General features: G+C 35.6%; 1 protein-coding gene across 5 annotated transcripts in view; it reads right to left on the minus strand.

Annotated features, from left to right (window-relative positions):
- KCNT2 (potassium sodium-activated channel subfamily T member 2) overlaps positions 1–23,643 on the minus strand; it is a 361,260-nt gene that overhangs the window by 221,963 nt on the left and 115,654 nt on the right. For all 5 annotated transcript variants that reach the window (XM_028104755.2, XM_028104754.2, XM_028104753.2 and 2 more), the window contains exons 4-7: positions 20,941–20,989; positions 18,460–18,519; positions 8,555–8,629; positions 6,947–7,030 (exon numbers count right to left, since the gene is read on the minus strand). In XM_028104755.2, coding sequence (XP_027960556.1) covers positions 6,947–7,030; positions 8,555–8,629; positions 18,460–18,519; positions 20,941–20,989 — 268 coding nt within the window. The remainder of the gene's footprint in view (positions 1–6,946; positions 7,031–8,554; positions 8,630–18,459; positions 18,520–20,940; positions 20,990–23,643) is intronic.

The raw sequence follows: 23,643 nt of genomic DNA on the forward strand, positions 1-23,643 counted from the left end.
AAGGAAAACAAGTTTGCTTCCAAGCAAATTTAATTTCAATGTAGTAAAATTAACAGTATTGAGCCCTTACTACATTTATGCCAGGTACAATATTTTATACACACACACATACAATCTATATGTTATACATCTATGTAATTTCATTTAATTTTTATAGCAAGTCTGTAGGGTAACTACTTTAGTTCTCTTCTGAAGACAAGTAACCAAAGCTATTGGTAGCTGTGGTTTGGTGATATTTAGAAAATCTGGGAAGAAGGGCACTTGGGTGGTTCAGTCAGCTAAGCATCTGCTTTTGGCTCAGGTCATGATCTCAGATTCCTGGGATCAAGCCCCCACTCAGTGGGGATCCTGCTTCTCCATCTCCCTCAGTCCCCCAGCTTGTGCTCTCTCTCACTCTCTCTATCTCAAATAAATAAATAAAATCTTTTTTAAAAAAATTCTGGGAGGAGAGGAAAAGATGGTGGAGGAATAGCAGACCATATTCCAACTGGTCCCCAGAATTGAGCTGCATATCTACCAAACCACTCTGAACACCCACGAAATCAGCCTGAGATGTAAGAAGATATATCTGGATCTCCACAAACAGAATATCACAGGCGGTTGGTTTCCAGGTATGAAGCATGGAACTGTGATTCCACAGGCACATAACCAAAGATAAACAGGAGGGGGAGAGAGCCATGGGGATCCTACACCACAGGTAAACAATAGCCTCCCATGCTGGGGACAGGGCACAGATTCGCAGACCCGTAGCAGTGGGGAAAGGAGTTTAGGGCAGCCCCCCAGACAGAAGCCCAGAGCATCAGGGCCCCACATGCGAACTGGGGGCGGCTGGTGGTTTTAGAAGCAAAAAGGACAGAGACATGCCCCAACCTGGAGGCGAGGACTGGGAGCCCTGCTGAGGGGCATACAACCCAGGATGCTGCACTTTATAGCAGCACAGACAGAAACAGAGACAGTATGGCATGGAGAGCTCACTGAAGAACAGACTATGATCTCTCTGTTCTGAGGCATAGGGTTGGAAATGATCTATGCTCTGACTCTCGGAAGAGACGCAGAAAGCTCCCAGGGAAAGCCGCCAGAAAACAAAAGCCCCAAAAACCGGTTTTCACTGAGCCCATTCCCCCTGACACATGGGGTAGGGCAACTCTGCCAAAACAGGGTTGCCTGAGTAATGGCATGGCAGGCCCCTCCCCCAGAAGACAGGCTGGGAGAACAAGAGGCAAACAACCCTAAGGTCCCTATAAAACAGGTGCATCAAGCTTGGGTTGTGGTCAATAATTTGGACTCTGTACATTCCCTCAACCACCTCTCAACAGAATGACTAAGAGGAGGAAGCCCCAAAATAGGAAAGACTCAGAGACTGTGACTTCTGCCATGGATTTACAAATGGATATAGATATAATCAAGATGTCGGAAATGGAATTCAGGGTAGCAGTCTGAAGACAATAGCTAGAATGGAGAAATTGATTAATGGCAACATAGAGTCTCTAAGGGCAGAAATGAAAGCTGAACTGGCAGAACTTAAAAATGCTATCAATGAGATCCAATCTAATCTAGATAATCTAACAGCTAGGGTAAACAAGGCAGAAGAACGAATTAGTGATCTAGAAGACCAACTGATAGAAAGAAGGATAATGAGGAGCCCAAGAAGAAACAACTCAAAATCCATGAACAGAATCAGAGAAATAAGTAAACCATGAAATGTTACAATGTCAGAATTAGTGTGATATCTAAGAGGGTGGAGAGAGAGAGAGGACTAGAAGATATATTTGAGCAAACTGTAGCTGAAAACTTTCCTCATCTGGGGAATGAAATAAACATTCATGTCTTAGAGGCAGAGAGGACCCCTCCCAAATAAGGAAAACAGGCCAATGCCCTGGGCATGTAATAGTAAAACTCACAAATCTTAGAACAAAGGAAACCATCTTAAGGGCAATTAGGGGGAAGAGATTCCTTACGTACAGAGGGAGGAACATCAGACCTATCCACAGAGACCTGGCAAGCCAGAAAGGGCTGGCAAGACATATTCACGGTACTAAATGAGAAGAACATGCAGCCAAGAATACTTTATCTGGCAAGGCTGTCATTAGAATGGATGGAGAGATGCAGAGCTTCTAAGACTGGCAGAAACTGAAAGAATACATGACCACTAAGATGGCCCTGCAAGAAATATTAAAGGGGGGTTCTATAAAAGGAGAAAGACCTCACAAGTGATATAGAACATAGAAATTTACGGAGATAATCTATAGAAACAAGGACTTCACAAGCAACATTATGACAATAAAATCATATCTTTCAATAATCACTCTCAACATGAATGGCTTAAATATTCCCATAAAATGTCACAGGGTTGCAGAGACAGGACCCATCTATATGCTGTCTACAAGAGACTCATTTTGAACCTAAAGATACATCCAGACTGAAAGTGAAGGGATGGAGATCCATCCTCCATGCCAACGGACCTCAAAAGAAAGCTAGGGTAGAATTCTCATGTCAGAAAATTAGATTTTAAGCTAAAGAGTGTACTTAGAGACACAGAAGGACACTATACCATTCTTAAAGGCTCTATCCAACAAGAAGATCGAAAAATTGTAAGTAGCTATGCCCCAAACATGGGAGCAGCCATCTACATAAGCCAACTGTTAACCAAAATAAAGAGTCATATTGATAATAATACATTAATTGTAGGAGACGTCAATATTCCACTCTCAGCAACAGACAGATTGTCTAAGCAGAAAATCAACAAAGAAACAAGAGCTTTGAAAGACACAAAAGACCAGATGGACCTCATAGATATATACAGAACATTCTACCCTAAAACAACAGAACACTCATTCTTCTCGAGTGCACACAGAACTTTCTCCAGAATAGACCACATACTGGGTCACAAATCAGGTCTCAAACAATACCAAAAGATTGAGATTATTCCTTGCATATTCTCAGACCATAATGCTTTAAAACTGGAACTCAATCACGAGAAAAAATTTGGAAGAAATTAAAACACTTAGAAGCTAAAGACCACTCTGCTCAAGAATGTTTGGATCAAACAGGAAATCAAAGAAGAACTTAAAACAATTCATGGAAACCAATGAGAATGAAAACACATTGGTCCAAACTCTATGGGATAGTGCAAAGGCTGTCCTAAGGGGGAAATACACAGCCATCCAAGCCTCACTCAAAAAAATAGAAAAATCCCGAATTGACTAACTAACTATGCACCTTAAAGAACTAGAGCAAAGGCAACAAATGATACCTAAGCCATGCATTAGAAGAGAAATAATTAAGATTAGAGCAGAGATCAATGAATTAGAAACCAGAAGCACAGTAGAGCAGATCAATGAAACTAGAAGCTGGTTCTTTGAAAGAATCAATAAGATCGATAAACACCTGGCCATAATAATCCAAAAGAAAAGAGAAAGGACCCAAATTAATAAAATCATGAATGAAAGGGGAGAGATCATGACTAACACCAAGGAAATAGAAACAATTATTAGAAATTATTATCAACAACTATATGCCAATAAATTAAGGAACCTGGAAGAAATGGATGCCTTCCCAGAAACCTATAAACTACCAAGACTGAAACAAGAAGAAATTGACAACCTGAATAGACTAATAACCAGTAACGAGATTGAAGCAGTGATCAAAAACTACCCCCCCCCAAAAAAAAACAAGAATCCAGGGCCTGATGGACTCCCTGGGGAATTCTACCGAACATTCAAAGAAGAAATAATACCTATTCTCCTGAAAGTGTTTCAAAAAATAGAAACAGAAGGAAAGCTTCCAGACTCATTCTCTGAGGCCAGCATTAGTTTGATCCCCAAACCAGGCAAAGACCCCGTCAAAAAGGAGAATTTCAAACCAATATCCCTGATGAATATGGATGGCAAAATTCTCAACAAAATCCTAGCTAATAAGATCCAACAGTACATTAAAAAGATCATCCACCATGACCAAGTGGGATTTATCCCTGGGATGCAAGGGTGGTTCAACATTCACAAATCAATCGCTGTGATAGAACACATTAATAAGAGGAGAGAGAAGAACCATATGGTCCTCTCAGTTGATGCAGAAAAAGCATTTGACAAAATACAGCATCCTTCCCTGATTAAAACTCTTCAGAGTATAGGGATAGAGGGAACATTCCTCAAGTTCATAAAATCCATCTATGAAAAACCCACAGTGATATTATCCTCAATTGGGAAAAGATGAGAGTCTTTTCATAAAGTTCATAAAATCCATCTGTGAAAAACCCACAGTGATATTATCCTCAATTGGGAAAAGATGAGAGTCTTTCCCTTAGGATCAGGAACATGATGAGGATGCCCACTCTCGCCACTATTGTTAAACATAGTACTAGAAGTCCTAGCAACAGCGATCAGACAACAAAAAGAAATAAAAGGTATTCAAATTGGCAAAGAAGAAGACAAACTCTCTCTCTTCGCAGATGACATGATACTTTATGTGGAAAACTCAAAAGACTCCACCCCCAAATTACTAGAACTCATACAGCAATTCAGTACTATGGCAGGATACAAAATCAATGCACAGAAGTCTGTTGCTTTCTTATACACTAACAATGTAATTGTAGAAAGAGAAATTAGAGAATCGATTCCATTTACAATAACACCAAAAACCATAAGATACCTTGAAATAAACCTAACCAAAGAAGTAAAGGATCTATACTCTAGGAACTACAGAACACTCATGAAAGAAACTGAAGAAGACACAAAAAGATGGAAAAATATTCCATGCTCATGGATCAGAAGAATAAACATTTTTAAAATGTCTATGCTACCCAGAGCAATCTATACCTTCAATGCCATCCCAATCAAAATTCCAATGACAGTTTTCAAAGTGCTGGAACAAACAATCCTGAAATTTGTATGGAATCAGAAAAGACCCCGAATCACTGAGGAAATGTGGAAAAAGAAAAACAGCTGGGGGCATCATGTTGCCTGATTTCAAGCTATATTACAAAGCAGTGATCACCAAGACAGCATGGTACTGGCACAAAAATAGAAATATAGACCAATGAAACAGAATAGAGAGCCCCCCATGGTCAAATAATTTCTGACAAAGCAGGAAAAAATATGCAATGGAAAAAAAGCCAGTCTCTTCAATAAATGGTGCTGGGAAAATTGGACAGCTATATACAGAAGAATGAAACTCGACCATTCTTTTACACCATACACAAAGATAAACTCAAAATGGATGAAAGACCTCAATGTGAGACAGGAATCCATCAAAATCCTAGAGGAGAATGTAGGCAGTAACCTCTTCGACATCAGCCACAGCAACTTCTTTCAAGACACTTCTCCAAAGCCAAGGGAAACAAAAGCGAAAATGAACTTTTGGGACTTCATCAAGATAAAAAGTTTCTGCACAGCAAAGGAAACAGTCAACAAAACAAAGAGGCAACCCACAGAATGGGAGAAGATATTTGCAAATATCCAGACACTACAGACAAAGAGCTGATATCCAAAAATCTAAAAAGAATTTCTGAAACTCAACACCCAAAAAACAAATAATCAAGTCAAAAAACGGGGAGAAGACATGAACAGACACTTCTCCAAAGAAGACATACAAATTGCTAAAAGACACATGAAAAAATATTCATCATCATTAGCCATCAGGGAAATTCAAATCAAAACCACATTGAGACACCTTACACCAGTTAGAATGGCAAAAATTGACAAGACAAGAAACAACAAATGTTGGAGAGGTTGTGGAGAAAGGGGAACCCTCTTATACTGTTGGTGGGAATGCAAGTTGGTACAACCACTTTGGAAAACAGTGTTGAGGTGCCTCAAAAAATTAAAAATAGACTCACCCTATGACCCAGCAATTGCACTACTGGGTATTTACCCCAAAGACAGATGTAGTGAAAAGAAGGGCCATATGCACCCCAATGTTCATAGCAGCAATGTCTGCAATAGCCAAACCGTGGAAAGAGCTGAGATGCCCTTCAACAGATGAATGGATAAAGAAGATGTGGTCCATATATACAATGGAATATTACTCAGCCATCAGAAAGGATGAATACCCAACTTTTACATCAACATAGATGGGACTGGAGTAGATTATGCTAAGGAAAATACGTCAAGCAGAGAAAGTCAATTATCATATGGTTTCACTTATTTGTGGAACCTAAGGAATAGCACGGAGGACATTAGGAGAAGGAAGGGAAAAATGAAGGGGGTGGAAATCAGAGGTGGAGACGAACCATGAGAGATTATGGACTCTGAGAAACAAATGAGGGTTTTAGAGGGGAGGGGGGAGGGGGGATGGGTTAGCCTGGTGGTGGGTATTAAGGAGGGCATGTACTGCATGGAGCACTGGGTGTTATATGAAAAGAATGAATCATGGAACACTACATCAAAAACTAATGGTTTATTGTATGGTGATTAACATAACATAGTAAGATTAAATTTAATTTAATTTTAAAAAAAGAAAATCTGAACTATTTTTGTTTGTCAGGTCATAGGGCCTTCTTACAAAGGTGGTGACTTGACAATATGGGCCAAGTTAAGATAGCGCAGAAAGTTTTCATTCTGAATTAGGATACAAGCAGACTTAAGGTCTATTAACATCAATATTAATATAACACATCACTCTGAGAGTATTTTACCATATCTCTTCCATTTTTGCAAACATTTAAATGAAACTATTTATTGGGATACTAAATTAATTTAAAAGAAATTTATTAATTTAAAATAAAATAAATTTATTTCTTTTAAAAATGAACCATTCACAAATTTAGTTGTACCTAAATAAATCACAATAGTATGAGTTTATATTTCATGGGAGAAAGAAAAATGAGAAAGTACAAGACTAAGACCTCAAATCATCTTCTCTCTGTGTTTAATATGAGCACTGCAAGTATGTAAGAAATAATGGAAGGTTGAAAATATTTTGTATTTGCACTTCATTCTTTCATACTTACAATCATATTTTCCAAGGCATGTTTGGCAAGCCAACAGTTTAGAAAGACAGGGACAAATAGATTCCTTAAGGAAGGCCAAAAGATCTGAAAAACAAACCAAAACTAAACTTTTACCTCAAAGCAAAAATCATATCCAGCAGATTACAATGTAAAACAAAAAAAAGTTAATAAAGACAATACAATTTTTAATACATGTGACAAATACTTTAGACTCATTAATGAAATGCAAGAAGATCCAATCTTTTCATTCATCGTTCTAATTCTTACTTAGGAAAAAATTCTTTGGGAAATTATTGTAGAAGCAGAAAGGAAAAAATGAGCTCCCACTAATGTCACCTATGACTATGGTAATTCTATCATTAAATCTTTCAGTGTAACGGTTTATAATAGATAGCACCTCTTTCTTCCCTACAACTCGAAAGGGAAAGTAGGAATAAGGAGAGAATGCTTTCCCTTTTCACAACATTACCACTTACTCTCTTCAGATTCAAAAATTTTAAGTGACACTGGGAACCATATTCAATTGGATTATATGTAGTTAGCCTGTCATTTAATCTAGTTCCAGTCTTTCCTGTAGATAAATCATTCAAATTAAAATAATTGTCAGAAGTAAGCAACCACTTGAGATAATATTTGCTTATTTCCATAATTTTCCAAATAAAATTCAAATGAAGTGTTAGAAAGCATATCCCCAACAGACAGATATTATAAATCTATGAGATAGAGATTAAAACCTAATTTTGTGATGGGAAAGTGCTTGTTACATATTTATGGGGCTGCAATTGAGCAGGATCATCGTAAAATTGGTATTCCACAGTACCTTGATAAAAAAGCAAATTGCTAATTGTCTGTCTGTTGGCAACTTTCTTATTAATGGGAGAACTGGACTTAGTAAATATTGTGTTTAAGATAGAAATAAATATATGCTCAGTATGAGAAACTTTTATCAATACTTAGTTTCTATTTTTTTTTTGTTTGTTTGAGCATAGGTGACATACAATGTTATATGAGTTTCAGGGTACAACTTAGTGATTTCACAAGTTTATACATTATGCTATGTTATTCACAAGGGTAGCTACCACTTGTCCTATGATATCACTACTATATCATTAATTGTATTCCTTATGCTATGCCTTTTATTTCCATGACCTTCATTCCATAACTGGAAGCCTGTATCCCTTCCCTTTCACCCAATTTGCCCAACCCCCCCACCCTCTTCTTTCTGGCAACCATCAGTTCTCTGTATTTATAGATCTGATTCTGCTTTATGTTAGTTTCTATTTTTTTTAATTCCACAATATACACAAGAAATGGAGTGATTAATTTCTACTCTGTCTAGATAATATCAACACCTATTCACATGGCACATCTAGAGCATATATGTCTAAAAAAGTATTTTATTTTGCTATTGCACTACATCTCATTAGTTTTCATTTAATTCCATAATCTAGTTATCCAACTGATTTTACTCTTTATTTTTAATACCATGATCCTTACCAAAGCCTAAAATCATTTATTGGAGCTAATATAGTATTTATTAGTATTCAGATTTAAAGACTTATGTCTAATGACAAAATTAGTTATTTTAAAGATGCTTTTAGGACTTACTGAGATAATGAAGGGAACCGCATTAATTATTTCCAAGATGAAGGGTATTCGTAAAATCTGTTCCCAGATGTTTCCCTTCCAAGAAAGAATAAATAAAAATGAAAGTCAATTATACTGAATCCCATTAAAGGGCGAAAAAGACAACACTCAGAATTTCTCTAGCAAGGATGCTTACATTAACAGAATACCAAATCATTATATAAAAATGTAGCAATGACTTTTAAAGATTATTTTTCTAAATGTAATTGTACTCCCTCAATTTTTTGGTAAGTTTAAGAAGTAAAGCAAACATTTATAGTAAGTCTTGAATATTGTACACAACACATTTTGATCATATAATATTTCATGGAAGCAAAGCTACGAGTGAAGATACACATATTAAAGAAGCTACAGAATCAGTAAAAAAGTGATTCAATCTTAATTTTTTTACTATATGAGTTATATTCATAAAAACTGTAAAGGATATTAAATAGCTTATAAATACATACACTTGTTAATGTTCATTAGTATTAACATTGTTTTTATGTTAAAACTTAAAGGAAGGGCTTTTCCAAGCATCTAGATTCTAATCTCCCAACCCACATAGTACAACAGTATTCATCAAAACTGGTGACATAATTTTTGTGTCCTAGTGCAAAATGAAAATCCAGGGCTTCTTATTAACAAATTATTAACAATTTCCAGAAGATGATAGAATATTAATATAAGCACAGGCCCTTCTAAATGTATAGCCCTGTGCAAGTGCATACTACACAACCATGACACTGTCCCGATATAAACAGGTTAATCACGGACACTTTCTTAAATGGTGTCCAATGGGGGGAAAAAAAAAACTCAGAACTCCCTAAAGCAGCTTATTCTTCTATGAAGAGATCTCCATATTAGAAAGGTAATTTGAAATCTGGGTCCCTGTATTTTCCAATTATTTTATAACAGTGGCTTCAAAGTTAAGAGCCTTTCTTAATATTTCCTTGAGGTCCCAAAGGCTTAAAACATTACAGTAATATAAGATACTACCAAATCACAAAGCAAGGTTCTAGACTGGTTAATGTCCATGTACTCAAATATTAAGTAACAAGTTTTACTGTATTTCATTTATCACCATCTCCAGGTTGTACAGAAAGCGGTAGGGGGAGCAGGTAGAAAAAAAATGGAAGCAACAAGAAGGTCTCCATACGGAGATGTTAGTGGCGCTTGGGTGCTTCTCTCATCACTTCAAGCTAAGTGAGAAGGGATCAAGAGAACCACTTAGGGAGATTGGTTCACGTGTAGAGACTGTATTTGGCTCACGCCCAAAACATCTAAACATGAAGAGACAACAGTGCAACAAGAACAGAGGGTTGAAATGAGAGCAAGCCACAATGATGCCAATTCTAAGACAAAGGTACTTGTTTTCTGGGAACGAGACATAGACTCTAAAGAATAAAATCTATGGCCATTTTAAAGGAGTTTACACTCAGGATGGCTGTGTGCCTGAAGGGGAAACAAGACCTCAACAAATGGTGGAACTCAGAGTGTCAGGGTTTGGGTCAGAGCCCTAGTGGCCAGTCAGAGACCCTGAGGCATCCAAGCAGCTTCAGTCAAAAGCCTGCAGAAGACCACAAAAGCCCTACTTGTATCTGCCATGCAGAACAGCCCAACACCAGACTACACTTGTGCCTACCAGGCACCTTCATCCCAAAGGCTGACTTCATCTCACTCCCTGTGCCTCCTCAGCCCCGGAGGGACCAGAATCAGCAGCATCAAGTAAGAGAGGAAGTGGGAATAACAGATAACCTCACAATGATTCCCCATCTCATGCAGATCTGAGCTGAGGATAAGCTGAAGTATTAAAGTGGATGAAAATTTTAAATGTTTATATATATTGAGCATAGTTTCCTAAATACTAAACTGAAATTTGCCTTGTGATTGGAGAGACTACAAAAGTTCTGGGACCTTTACAATATATCATCAGATCAGCATGGATCAAGAAGATGTGTGCATTTGGAAAAGTGTTGGGGAAATAAAATCTTTAAAAAAAAAAGTGTTGGGGGCCTAAAGGCCTTTCCTACTTGCACTGAGTCAAGCTTGTTTGATAAAGCAGTTGTAACTGACTGTGTGTGTGTGTGTGTGTGCAAGTTAATATTACCATTTCATTCACCAATTTTTTTTACATGACTCAGTTTCCAGAAGGCTTAACATCTGGCTTATTCTGTCCTTGGTGTGTTTTTACTGTTGACTGTACCTCTCTCTTTGGTGTCAATGATTGTTCCTGGGAAAGAGAATGATGTGACCAGCCAGAGAAGGAACAGTCTGGAAACAGTTACCACTGGTGATATGGCAGGATAATCTCTATTAATGCACAGCAAGATTAATATTAGTTTTCTTAGCTGTGAGACACTGGACAAATTTAATTCATAATAAACAAAAACGTTGTATATCTCTGATGACTCTTCATTTCCATTTGTAATACATCAATTTTATTTCATGATTCTTTTCTCAAACAATTAAAAGAGTCTCATAACTGGTATCTGACTTAATTTGGTTAATTTCTGATTTATCTTCCATAATAAAGCAAAAAGATTCTTTCTAAAATGCCATTGCCAACATAATGACATCCAAACTACTCTTCAGAATATATGAAGGCTCATAATCTGGACTCTGGTTACTGGTTTGGTTTGTACCTACTATACTTCTATTTCCATCTTGAATTCAGCCACAGATTCATCCATACTCAATTTTATACAGTTCTCTGAACAGGCTATTTCATACTTTTATAACTTTGCTCACACTTCTCCCACTGCTTGGAATGCCCCACTCCCCATGCCTTCACCACTAATCTCCTGGACAAGTGTTTGTAATGTTTTATAGAACTGCTTGTTTTTATGCCTGTTAGGGCTTAAGAAGTATGTTAATGAGTAAATTAGGGGCGCCTGGATGGCTCAGTTGGTTAAGCATCTGCCTTCAGCTCAGGTCCTGATTCCAGGGTCCTGGGATCACCAGGTGTCCAGCTCCCTGCTCAGCGGGGAACCTGCTTCTTCCTCTCCTTCTGCCTGCCATTCCCCCTGCTTGTGCTCTCTCTCTCTCTCTCCCTCCGTCAATAAATAAATAAAATGTTTAAAAAAATAAGTAAATTGAACTTCCAAATATTTTATACATGCTTTCCCCCTTCTGGGTATAATTATTTTGTTTTTGAACTTAAGTATTTATATTTCTTTCTATTGAATCCAAATGGAAACACTTAAAAGAATTTTATTGTTTTAAGCCTATCTGAATATAGTTACATATAAGTTGTTTCACTTGTAACCACAGAGTTCAAGTGGAAAGTTTCTGCAGAAAAGCATTTTAGGAGTACTTGGCTACATACACATCTCAGGTAATTTCATCTATGTTTCAACTTCAACTTATCATCAATAATAAACCAATGACTTCCAATGCTGTATCTCTAGTCCAGGTCAGTATTGCATCTCTGAGATTCTGTTTCATCTCCACTATCTAATGCATTACTTCACGCAAATGCCTCAAAGGCACCTTGTGTGGATTATGTCAAAAAGTATAATTTATGATTTTTGCCTGGTTGGTTCCCCAGTAACACAAACCAAAAATCCTGGAGAAACTATTCACCTCTTCCTTCTACCAGGTACCTAAGGACAACTGGTCGATAAGATCTCCTAATTCATGGGGCGCCTGGGTGGCTCAGTAGGTTAAGCATCTGCCTTAGGCTCAGGTGATGATCCCTGGCTCCTGGGTTAGAGCCCCGCGTTGGACTCCCTGCTCAGTGGGGAGTCTGCGTGTCCCTCTTCCTCTCCCCCATCCCCAACTTGTGCACGTGCTCTCTCTCTCTCAAATAAATAAGATCTTTAAAAAAAAAAAGATCTTCTGAATCATAAATGGATCTTGAGTTTCCCTCCTTCTCATTCTACCTCATTCCCACTCTTTGACCTGGTTGAGGCTCCTAACTGGTCTCCTTCCCTTCATTCTTTCTCCATTCCAATTCACCTACCATATCATCTGGATTTTTTTTTTTTTCCTAAAGGTACACTTAATGTGCCAATCCCCTAAAAATGAATAACCTTCCCACCGAGGGCTAATTTTCATGATCTAAAATTATACAATGAGGCAATATACTCATTGCTAAAAATAAATGAATGTCTTCTTATTTTATTCATTACATTTGGTTCTAAGATCTCAGGTTGTCTCCTGAACTTAAAGATACATTAATAAATATCTCCCCTAAAATTGCTAATGAAAAATAAACATAGAAAATATTCATAAATTCCACCGAGTGTTAGGGAGTAACTATGAGCCTATATTATGTAAATCTACATGATAAAAACAATTATCATGAAGAAAACAGCATGTACCCATAAAAGGCATTATAGAGAAGCATAAAATAAAATCCAAAATGCCCTTCAAAATTATGTTAAATACTTAATTCATTTTATCTTATTTTTACAAAGGAGATAAAAGGCATGGCTTTTTCCAAAAGGGTATTTATTTATTTATTTATTTATTTATTTATTTATTTATTTTTCATTAAGCTCCAGGCCCAAAGTGGGGCTTGAATTCATGACTCTGAGATTAAGAGTCACATATTCTATCGACTGAATCAGGCAGGCACCCCCAACAAGTAACTTCCTAAAGAAAAAGAAATTTCTGGGGTGGTGGCTCAGTGGGTTGGCTCAGTTGGTTGGGCATCTGCCGGTGGCTCAGTGGGTTGGCTCAGTTGGTTGGGTGTCTGCCTTTGGCTCAGGTCAGGATCGCAGGGTCCTGGGATGGAGCCCCAAGTCGGGCTCCCTGCTCAGTGTTTCTCCCTCTATTGCTCCCCCTAGTTGTGCTCTCTCACTCTCTCTGTCAAATAAATAAAATCTTTAAAAAAAAAAAATTTTTTTTAGGTAGCTTTATCTGTTCTGAGCGTGTAGAACTACGTTTCTCTTAAAGAATTCAATAAAGTATAAATAAATTAATCCAAACATTTTATAACATTTGGTATGGACGTAACTTTCCTTAATCAACAAAAATGCAGGAAAATGGGTAATTTTCTAAAATGTATCAGGCTTTTATTTTTATCATAAAGAAAAAATGGAAGTTATAACTGTACAATTATGTATGTACCTCCAAAATGCACTTAAAAATTATAAGATGTATGGTAATATTGTTGTTAGAACAAGATGTACCCAGGGGCTTTTTAAAAACACTTTCTTCTTCAATATTAAAAATACCTGTATGTAAATATGTAACTAAAAAGGCTGATAACTTATTTTCTTTAGTGAATTTAAAATAGTGTAGTATCCCTAAAGCAGTCTTATTTTGTATCTCTAAATGTAAACTGAACAATAATTAGATTCACCATTTCCATGGCTTCATAAGCAGAATCACCAGTATTGGAACACCTAGTTGGCTCAGTCCATTAAGCTACCAACTCTTGATTTCCACTGGCTTGGGTCATGACCTCAGGGTCATGGGGCTCTGTGGGGAGTCTGCTTATCCCTCTCCCTCCCCCTCTGCCCCTAGTCCTGCTCTCACTCACACTCTCTCTCTAAAATAAAATCTTAGGAAAAAAAAAGAATCACCAGTATCTAGGAGTGTCTAGGAGTCCTAGTCAAATCCTTTGTTCTTTGCCAGAAAGGAGCCCATCATGGTGTTAAAATTTCAAAACAGTTGCTTTTTATAAAGTGATTATAGAAAAAAGAACTGTAGATTTAACAGAAGCCTTCTAGGTATGTTGGATTTTTGTTTGCAGAATTTTGGAAATTATGCTGGAGTTTGTTTTCGTTTCCTTTTGATTTAATGAATGTGTGTGTATAAATAGAGTTCTATTTTGAAAGCAGTTGATAAAGACATAGAGGGTATTTATGGTAACAGAAGAATAAGAACTTTACTGCTGGGCAATCCCGTGGTTGTTCTGCCAAGTAGCTATAAACATGAATGGAATGATGATTTAAGTACAGACCTGCACTTCTGTAGGATAGAGGACTAAATAAGTTGATATCAGGGATTTTTAAATCATTATCTGCTAACCTCAACATGCACTTTATAGTTTTTGCTTATTTAGCTTTTATTCATCAGTCTTTGTTTTTCCAAAACCTGCAGTCTCCACGATAGTTTAAACTGTTTAGTTAAGGATAAAGTCATCATACTTATTTTAGAATGTTTAATTTCAAGAATTATAAAGTGCTTACAGAAGACTGTATTAAATTTTTTTTAAATATTGTATATATGTATATAATACATACAAATATGCACATTATCTGTACATATATGTAAACAAATATAAATATTGATTTGCTATTATGTTGATAGTTCAGAACTTAACATATCAAAGAACAATATTAGGACTATATACAGTTGCTAATGCAATATCTATTTCTGCTCACCTCTCTATAATTTTTCTTAAAAATCTAATTTGAAAAAAGATCTAATTTGAGAGGAGGAGCCTCATTTGAGTTTCTGCTATCCAAATTTGCCTTAATTATAGGCCATGAATAGTTATCAATTTTTAATTTATTCATTCCATATATTTTATCCAGCAGTCTATTGGAGTGGGTCAAAAGAGTCCATGAGTTTGACTGAATTTATGAGAGGAAAAAGAAGGTAATTACCAGCAACCTATCCTTCCAATGTCACATAATTCCTTTACATCCTTTGTTTCCTTTGAAACACACAAAACTCAACTACCATCTACCTCTCCTCCATCTAAGCCATTAATGTTTATGAAGGTCAAAATGGAAATATTATATATCATCTAGCTCTTATAATGCTACTAGGTCTCAGAATGCTTTGCTCTCGTTTTATAAATGGCAGGAAGAAATTAATTACAGATGTCAACATCATATGATTACAATGGAAAATTGTCTTGAATCTGTTTGTGTTTTTTAAATGATTTTTAAATTACGGCTAAGGTTCCACTAAGCACCAAAGTTAATTTCATATTACTTTTTGGCTAGAATTTAAAGCAAATACACTAAAAAATGCAGGTTAACATTTTGACCACTTAAATATCTATACACACTCTTGTACTAGTGGAAGAGATTTAATTATTTACCAAAAACACCCACGTGCCTAATTTTTTAGCATGTCATTTTGTTTTTATTACTTTCAACTTTCATCACCTACTTGAATACTAAGTAACTTAGAAGATAAAATCTTGCATAGTAATTCACTTGATTATCATTTCGTTCTTCTAGGTATCCAAAATCTAGATTTGTCAATCTATATACATTTATAGAGCAGGTATTTCAATGAAGAGATAAACTCATAAACCAATTAAAAGATCTTCCTCAACACCTTAGTCTATACTGTTCAACACTGAGTGAGTACTTCCTAGGTAATTTAAGGATGAGTGACCACCTACATGTAAGGACTTTCAACTTCTCTTCTCTAGCTTCAAAATATTCTTTCATGCACTCTTTCTATGCTCTCAGAAAAGAATGGAATGTATCCAAAGCAAATCAGTAGACCTCAGATTCCTATTCCAACTTATTCTTATTCTGTATAAAACTTGCTTCATCTATCATTTTTTTTTAGTCCCCTCTACCTACTTTCTCTAAAGGATGCAAATTTTTTTCCATCATTGGGCAATCTTCTCTGCCTCATCTGAACACTTCTAGGGTAGTGACCCTACCCCAGTCAATCAACATTCTTCATTTAACACTTTTACTCCCAATTGCATGCCATTGAAGTTGGTTTCTTACAAGTGAATAGCAAATGATTTCCTAAACTGTAAATTCAATAGCCTCTTCTCAAGCTCCTTAATAAACTTGTAGTTCCAACCCTTTCAGCCTTTCAGATAACACATTTCTTCCTTAGAATTCCTAACATCCTATTTTTTTCTCACAAATATTAAATCAACCCATCTATATTTTTTGGAAAGCCCACATTCTTTTCTTTCTATACTTTCTAATTCATCAATCTCACCTCATTAGATATTAGCATTATTTTCTTCAGATGGAGTTAAGGAGAATTTTTTTAAAAAATAAAGCCAGCAGAAAGGTGAGTTTGTAAAGATTTCTTGCTCTAAATTTAGGATTAAAAGTAGTCTAAGAAATGTTATCTTCAAAACCCTATGTCTTAGGGCACCTGGGTGGCTCAGTCGTTAAGCGTCTGCCTTCAGCTCAGGTCATGGTCCCAGGGTCCTGGGATCGAGCCCCCACATCGGGCTCTCTGTTCAGCGGGAAGTCTGCTTCTCCCTCTCCCACTCCCCCTGCTTGTGTTCCCTCTCTCTGTGTCTCTCTCTGTCAAATAAATAAATAAAATCTTTAAAAAAAAAAAAACAAACCCTATGTCTTAAAAAGTGAGAAAGAAGCTGATAGGCTAAATAAGAGTTCCCCAAACACATAACCTTGAGTACACTTGTTGATATAGTATATGCCGACAACGTAAATTGAAGGTTAGTGATGGATATGATAGCCATTCCAAAGTCTTTCTACCCTTCTTTTCTATGTCTCTGTCTTCTCTGATTATTCTGTCCTTCTTCCAACAACCACAGTATAAGCATCTCCATCAAATGAGCCTTAACTTCTCCCTTGGTTATTATCCCATACTTAATAGACTTGCATGCTTCCTCCACCATCTCTGTGAAAATGACCTCCACATCTTAAATCTCTCTTCCCTGCATGTTCCAGATTCTCATTTTTAGTTGTCCACATATCATGTCTACCTATCTATCCATAAGCACCTCAAATTCATTATTTTCAAAACCATTTCCATTATTCTATCTATCCTGACCCCAATCTGATTTTTCTTGATATAATTTTTCTTAGTTTAACTGCCATGTTCCCAGTCATGTGAATTTAGAAAATGTTAAAGTGATATTTGCCTTTGCCTTTTCCTCAACTTTCTCAACAAATCAGGTGATGATTTCTTTAGTTTCTACCTTTATATTTCATCTTGTGTCAACTCTGCCTATTCCATTCACCCAGCCAAAAACTCATTCCCAGTTTTCCTTTCTGTAATTGTGTCTTAATTTAGCACATGGCTCTCAGTATGTTGTCTCTCTGACCTGTGCTGCACAGATGTTCTGAACTAATACTAAAACTTAATTACAATTATAGAACTCTCATGTTCAACATCCTCCATCAAATTCCCATTATATGTTGCTATACAAGGCCCTCAGAATACTGTGCCAAATTTTCCCAACCAACATTTTTCCAAATGCCCCCCAAAATTCTGCCCAAACTTAAATATTTATCATTCTTCCAATTTTATATGCACATTACTTCTTTTATGCCTTTGCTAATTCTATAAATCCCTAGTGTCTTATCTTTTCATCTTTCCTTATTGAAATCACTGATTCAAGGACTCTGTTCTGCTTAAATCAGTCAAGTATTTTCATCCTATGATATGACATCTCTCTACCTCCATGGGACTTGATTTGCACCTCACTGGAAGTACCTACTGTTCTGTTTTGTATTATTATTATCTGCATAATTTTCTCCTGCTTATCCCCCTTTCTAGATAGAAACTCATTGAGAAAAGAACAATGCACAGTATGGGGCTCTTCATCAAATACAGACTCAATAAATATTTGTTAAATTGTGTTAGCCAGACAAAGCCTCACCAAAGATTAAATAACATTAAAATAATTCCTAACAGACATGTTTTTGCTCCCTCAATGTTTTTTGTACAGATCAGGAAAAGAGGTTAAGAACAATTAAAAGAAAGACCATTCCATTTGCTTGCCTCACATAAGCATGGATAACATAGGTAAGTTAACCCACAGGAATTAGTGAAATATTTTTAAGCCACCAAGGAAAACATTACTATACAACTACAGATTTTTATCACATACCATAGACGCCCAAAATAATAAAGAAGTTTAAGACGGACTTGCTTTACCCCAGAGTATAAATTATAAATAGAGGAATACTGGGTTAATGCTAGTAATGTGTTCTATCAGCCAAAAACTTCTAATTAAAATAACTTACCTTATAACTGAGATAACCAAGTAGTATTGTTTCAAATAAACTTATCAATGCCACTGAAACCTGAAAAAAAATTGTACCTTAATGAGAAAACGCAACAGAATTTTAAAAATATATTCATGATTATAAAACTATTAACTTTATGTACATATATGTGTGTATATATGTATATATTTGTATAATATACAGATATACATATAAGGAGGTATTATGTGGCACTGTAACTTCTCTATACAGGTGGCAGGTTGCTCTACAGGTTAGTTTTATATTTCTAACACTCCTTAATAAATATTTTTTATTATCTCAAATATAAATGTGGGATTAGAATAGTCAGACTGGCTGGAGTTTACATGATATGTAGAGAATAAGTTCTTTTGTGTATGTTTCTAATATGCACAATCACACATAGCTGCCCCACCACAGATACTACCCTCTCCCAGCAACACCTCCACCACCTCTAGAACATCTACCAAAGACAGCAGTTCCTTTCAGAAAATAAAAGAATGTAAGCTTCAAGTTGAGAGATACATTCTTTCTCTCTCCCACCTCAAACAAAATGAAAAAGCAACATCCTTAAGACTAAACAAAAAAGTCCAGGTCAACACTTCCAGATATTTTCAGATTTTATTTGAATGGACTTCATAAACAATTCCTCTTTCACAGCTGGAAGAGCACGTCCTAGACAAGCTTCCACTTTCTCTACATTTGCTATTATATATACAATTTCTGCTGCGGAACTACCAAAAAGCTATGATTGCAACAGAAAAGGTAACTAGAAAAAATATCCAAATTATTTTGTATTAAGTACTCTCAGCACTTTGGGGTAGATGAGTAGAAGCAAAATAAGCAAGCATAAACAAGAAATGACCCTATAGATAACAAATATATTTGTTTACAGATTTTGAGATTTAAGACAATCTGCATAAGAAAGGCAGATACCCTGGAATTTTAAATTTTAACTCCTGTTAGAATGAAAACTTTGATTCAAGTGAATATTAAAACAGAAGGACAATAAAGAAGCTTATGAATGCATGGCAATATAAGTAAAATATGTTCAGAAGTACATATGGAAGCCAGGCATTGTTCTGATATAAAATGCACACCTCTTAGATGTTCTCCACAAGTGATTTAAATCATAATCATTCATGCTTTTTTTCTATAAGTAGTGTTAGAGGGTCTTTAGAACATTTGTAGCATGAATTACTCAAAATCCTATTTGAAAATGAACATTACTATTATTGTAAAATATCATTATCAGATAAAACCAATCTGAATAGGTCAAAATGTATTTCAAGGCGATATATGACTATTCTTAAAAATATTAACTTACTTTAAATGTGTATCTCACTGAAGAATAATATAGGAATCAAGCTAGAGATTAAAAGACTGCATTTTTTGTGAACACTTAAATATTTGAAAGGGTATTTGTAATTAACGACATTGCAATGCAAATCAGTATAAAAAAATTAAATGCAACTTGACTTCAAAAAAGTATGAAATACTCAGATATAGTAAAAACTTGATTTCATTGTTATGATTACAATGCATACATAATTAAAATAATCCATTATAACATTTAAAATGTACAGACTTCACAATCCTCATGACTTTAAAAACCAAACCAAACACTTGATTTTAAAGTATTTTAAAGGCTGTTTATAAACAGTCAGTTTTAGAATCTTTCCATTACTTCCATGATTCAACTGTCTTCCAATCTGTAACTTTTGACCTTTTTATCTTAGTGACTATATTCTTTGAATAACTTTTACTTTTGAAAAATAACAAAAAAAAAAGTATCTGTAAGAGAGAGACAGGAGTAGAGATGGGAACATGTAAAAAGTTTGCCGGGCATAAAACTCAACAGAAAAAGGAGAAAAGAAGAGGTATAGAGGACTCTAGGGAACACCCCAACAATATAATTCAGACATGTTCCCTCTCATATTTTCTTACTCTTTCCTCAGGACTCCTTTTATGCCAGAACATACTTTTTGTTTTATTTACAAAATTATCTGCATTAGGGACCAAGCTCTTGCTATTGGTAATATGAGCCATTCATTCACTTGTTTATGTATTTAATAATTATTTATTGAGATTCTACCATGTTCCAGACACTGCAGACAGAGTAAAAGAGCAAACATGGTTATGGGCTTTTGATTAATTTTTCAAGGATTACATAAGATGAATACCTAGAGTCATTTGGGGAACTTGTGGTGCCTTAACACTGGTTTACTCTGTTTTTCTCCACACCCTCAAAAGCTTTCTGAAGTCTAATCCGGATCAGAAGGAAATTCTCAAAAGGTAGAATGCAGGGCTCAGGCAAACATGAAGATAGGGGGAAAAAAACAGTGTCTAAGACATGCATCAAGATTAATAAGCAATAAAACAAACTCATTTTTAATATCAATACTTTTCTCTCCAATAGTATTCCTCTATGAAATAAGAATAAATCCAGAAATAGAGGGATAAAACAAAATTGTACATAACCTGTAAGCCCCATAACGGTAGACTTCTGTTCACCCAAAAGATATGAGACCTATAAAAAAAAATCAGTTTTTAAAAACATGAAAAATGCATTCATTTTAAAATTTCAACTGAAGTTGGAAATATTTAAATAATGCTGCATTAAAAGGCAATAAAATATCAAAATTGAAATTAGAAAAGCTTTATATTGTTTCAGTTTTCTTTTTGATAATATCCACTTCTATTCCAGGAATAGAAAATGGTTTATTTCTAAACCTTTTCTAATTTTGTTTTTATTCTCATGTTAATAAGGAAAGAAAAGATAATGGGCCCTTATCTAAAGAGTGATTATGGCAAGATAGAAAAACTTCAAACCATGTCAATTCTCCATTGAAAAGTCACTTAAGGGTCTTCCATAAACTCAAAGATTTCATTACTTTTAACACTGTGAATATTTTGGCAATACAAAGTCAACAGTATAAGTAATCAGAATAAAGTGAGTAACTCATAGAGCACATTAATATTTCAGATTCAGGTTTGTATAAAACATTATACTACCAAGAAAATCCATACCAAGGTTAGCATAAAACATTATGCAGGACAGAGTGACTGTCCTTAAATATCTCTTAAAAATCATATCATCCCTGTTGTTAAAATTATTTCTACTCTGCAAAAAAACACCATACACTTCTAATGTAGCCACTAGTTATAATTTTTAAGTACGCTCCACCCCAGGCATAAGGTTGAACCTACTACCCCAAGATCAAGCCACATGCTCTCCTGACTAAGCCAGCCAGATGCCCCCACTAGTTATAATTTTTAACTTTTTATACCTTACCATTGTCTACATTTTTTTGCGTATAGCTGATTTCAAATGAGAGATCACTCACAGCAATATAATCTACTCATGAAACAATGAGAATAGTTATATTATGCTGCCCAAAAATTGCAAATAAAAAAAATACAAGACAGAACAAAGCCTAGTTGCTCTTTATAGTTATGAAGTATTAGAGGAGTCCCATAAAATATCAAGTGTATTTTTAAATCTTTAAGTTATTTCTTTTTGGTAATATGTTAAATAATAATAAAGAGCAATAAACTTTCTAAAATTCTAGTTTAAAAAATCATAAACTTTAAAATAATATTCAAAAAAACTACCTACTATCTTAAACTGAAGTATTGTATAATTCCAGAATGTCACATCTACCTGGATAACTGATCTCTTCAATTGCTCCAAACCAAACCTATGACCTTTCTCTCAAAAACTGGTCCTCTCCATTTTGCACCTCTCACCAAATGGCACCAAATTCCATCGTGTCTGGTTACCCAAAAACTTAGGCATCATTGTAGATTCTTTCCTCTCCTGTATTTGCAAATACTTCATACATCAGTCATCAAACCTTTTCAATTCTTCCCACCAAATATCTGTAGAATGCATCTACCTCTCTTCATCTCTACTACCATAACCACCTCAACTAAACTACCATTTTTTGCAAATGGGATCCTTGCAAAAGCCTACCAACTAGGAACCTAAACTTCTTTTTGCCTTCTACATTTTTCCTCCAAATTACAACTACACAGATGCTTTCTAAATGTGATTTAGATCACATCGCCCCACTGTGTACTGGCACTACACTTCTGTTAGAATAAAGACCAAAAACTCTTAAATGGCATTATTAAACTTACTCAATTGTGACATGATCCTTCCTATCTCAACCTTTTCTACATGATCTCTTCCCCTATCATAGAGCTCTCAGCTCAACTCTCTCTCAGGGACCCCTTCCTTGAAGCAGCCACTTGATCAAAGTAGTCAACTAATCTCTTAGGCAATGTCACTCACCACACCTCTTCTGCCATTTATGTCAGTTGTAACTTTACATTTATTTGCATATGTATTTCTTTAATAGTTGTCTTCTCATTAAACTGTGAGTTTCCCTAAGATGAAACAGTATGTTTATTTTACTCACCATTATAGTCCCAATGTCTTTATGAGTACACACCTATAGTGAGTTAGGCATTCAATATAAACAAATGGATGGTGCCATAAAGGCAAAAATATGGCTGATGTGTCAGCAACACTGTCCTTTCCAAAACACATCTCCTTATATTCTCAGCAACAAGATATGTAAGAATGAAGAGGGATATGGACATTTTTCTTAGATAAAAATGATGTGCTATAAAAACTACTAAATAAGTAAATAGCAATCTGAAAAATTTTAAAATAAATTGTGAATCAGAAGTTTAAGAGTTATCAAATAGCATTTTCTTTGGACTGGGATGTTATTTTATTTTGATAGTTCTTAAAATACCACAGGTATTTAAATTTAAATAAGACTTTGAAGAAAAGTCTTTTCTTAGACAAGGCCATGTTGTGTGAAATAGGCTTTATAATCCTTAAAAAACATTTCTGCATGGGGCGCCTGTGTGGCTCAGTCATTAAGCAACTGTCTTAGGCTCAGGTCATGATCCCAGGGTCCTGGGATGGAGCCCCACATCTGGTTCCCTGCTCAGAGGGAAGCCTGCTTCTCCCTCTCCCACTCCCCCTGCTTGTGTTCCCTCTCTCGTTGTGTCTCTCTCTGTCAAATAAATTTTAAAAAAAATTTCTGCAAAACTCTAATATATAAATTGCATGTGTGAAGTGAGCTCTCCAACAGAAAGTCATCTTTTCCACCAAATAGGATAAATATATAGAAGAATAACGTATCAATTCTAGTAAAAAGCTAGTGC

Source organism: Eumetopias jubatus, unplaced genomic scaffold (assembly GCF_037043125.1).
Source record: "Eumetopias jubatus isolate StellerSeaLion01/CBP00866 unplaced genomic scaffold, mEumJub1_p1.0 scaffold_12, whole genome shotgun sequence".
Classification (NCBI taxonomy): Eukaryota; Metazoa; Chordata; class Mammalia; order Carnivora; family Otariidae; genus Eumetopias; species Eumetopias jubatus.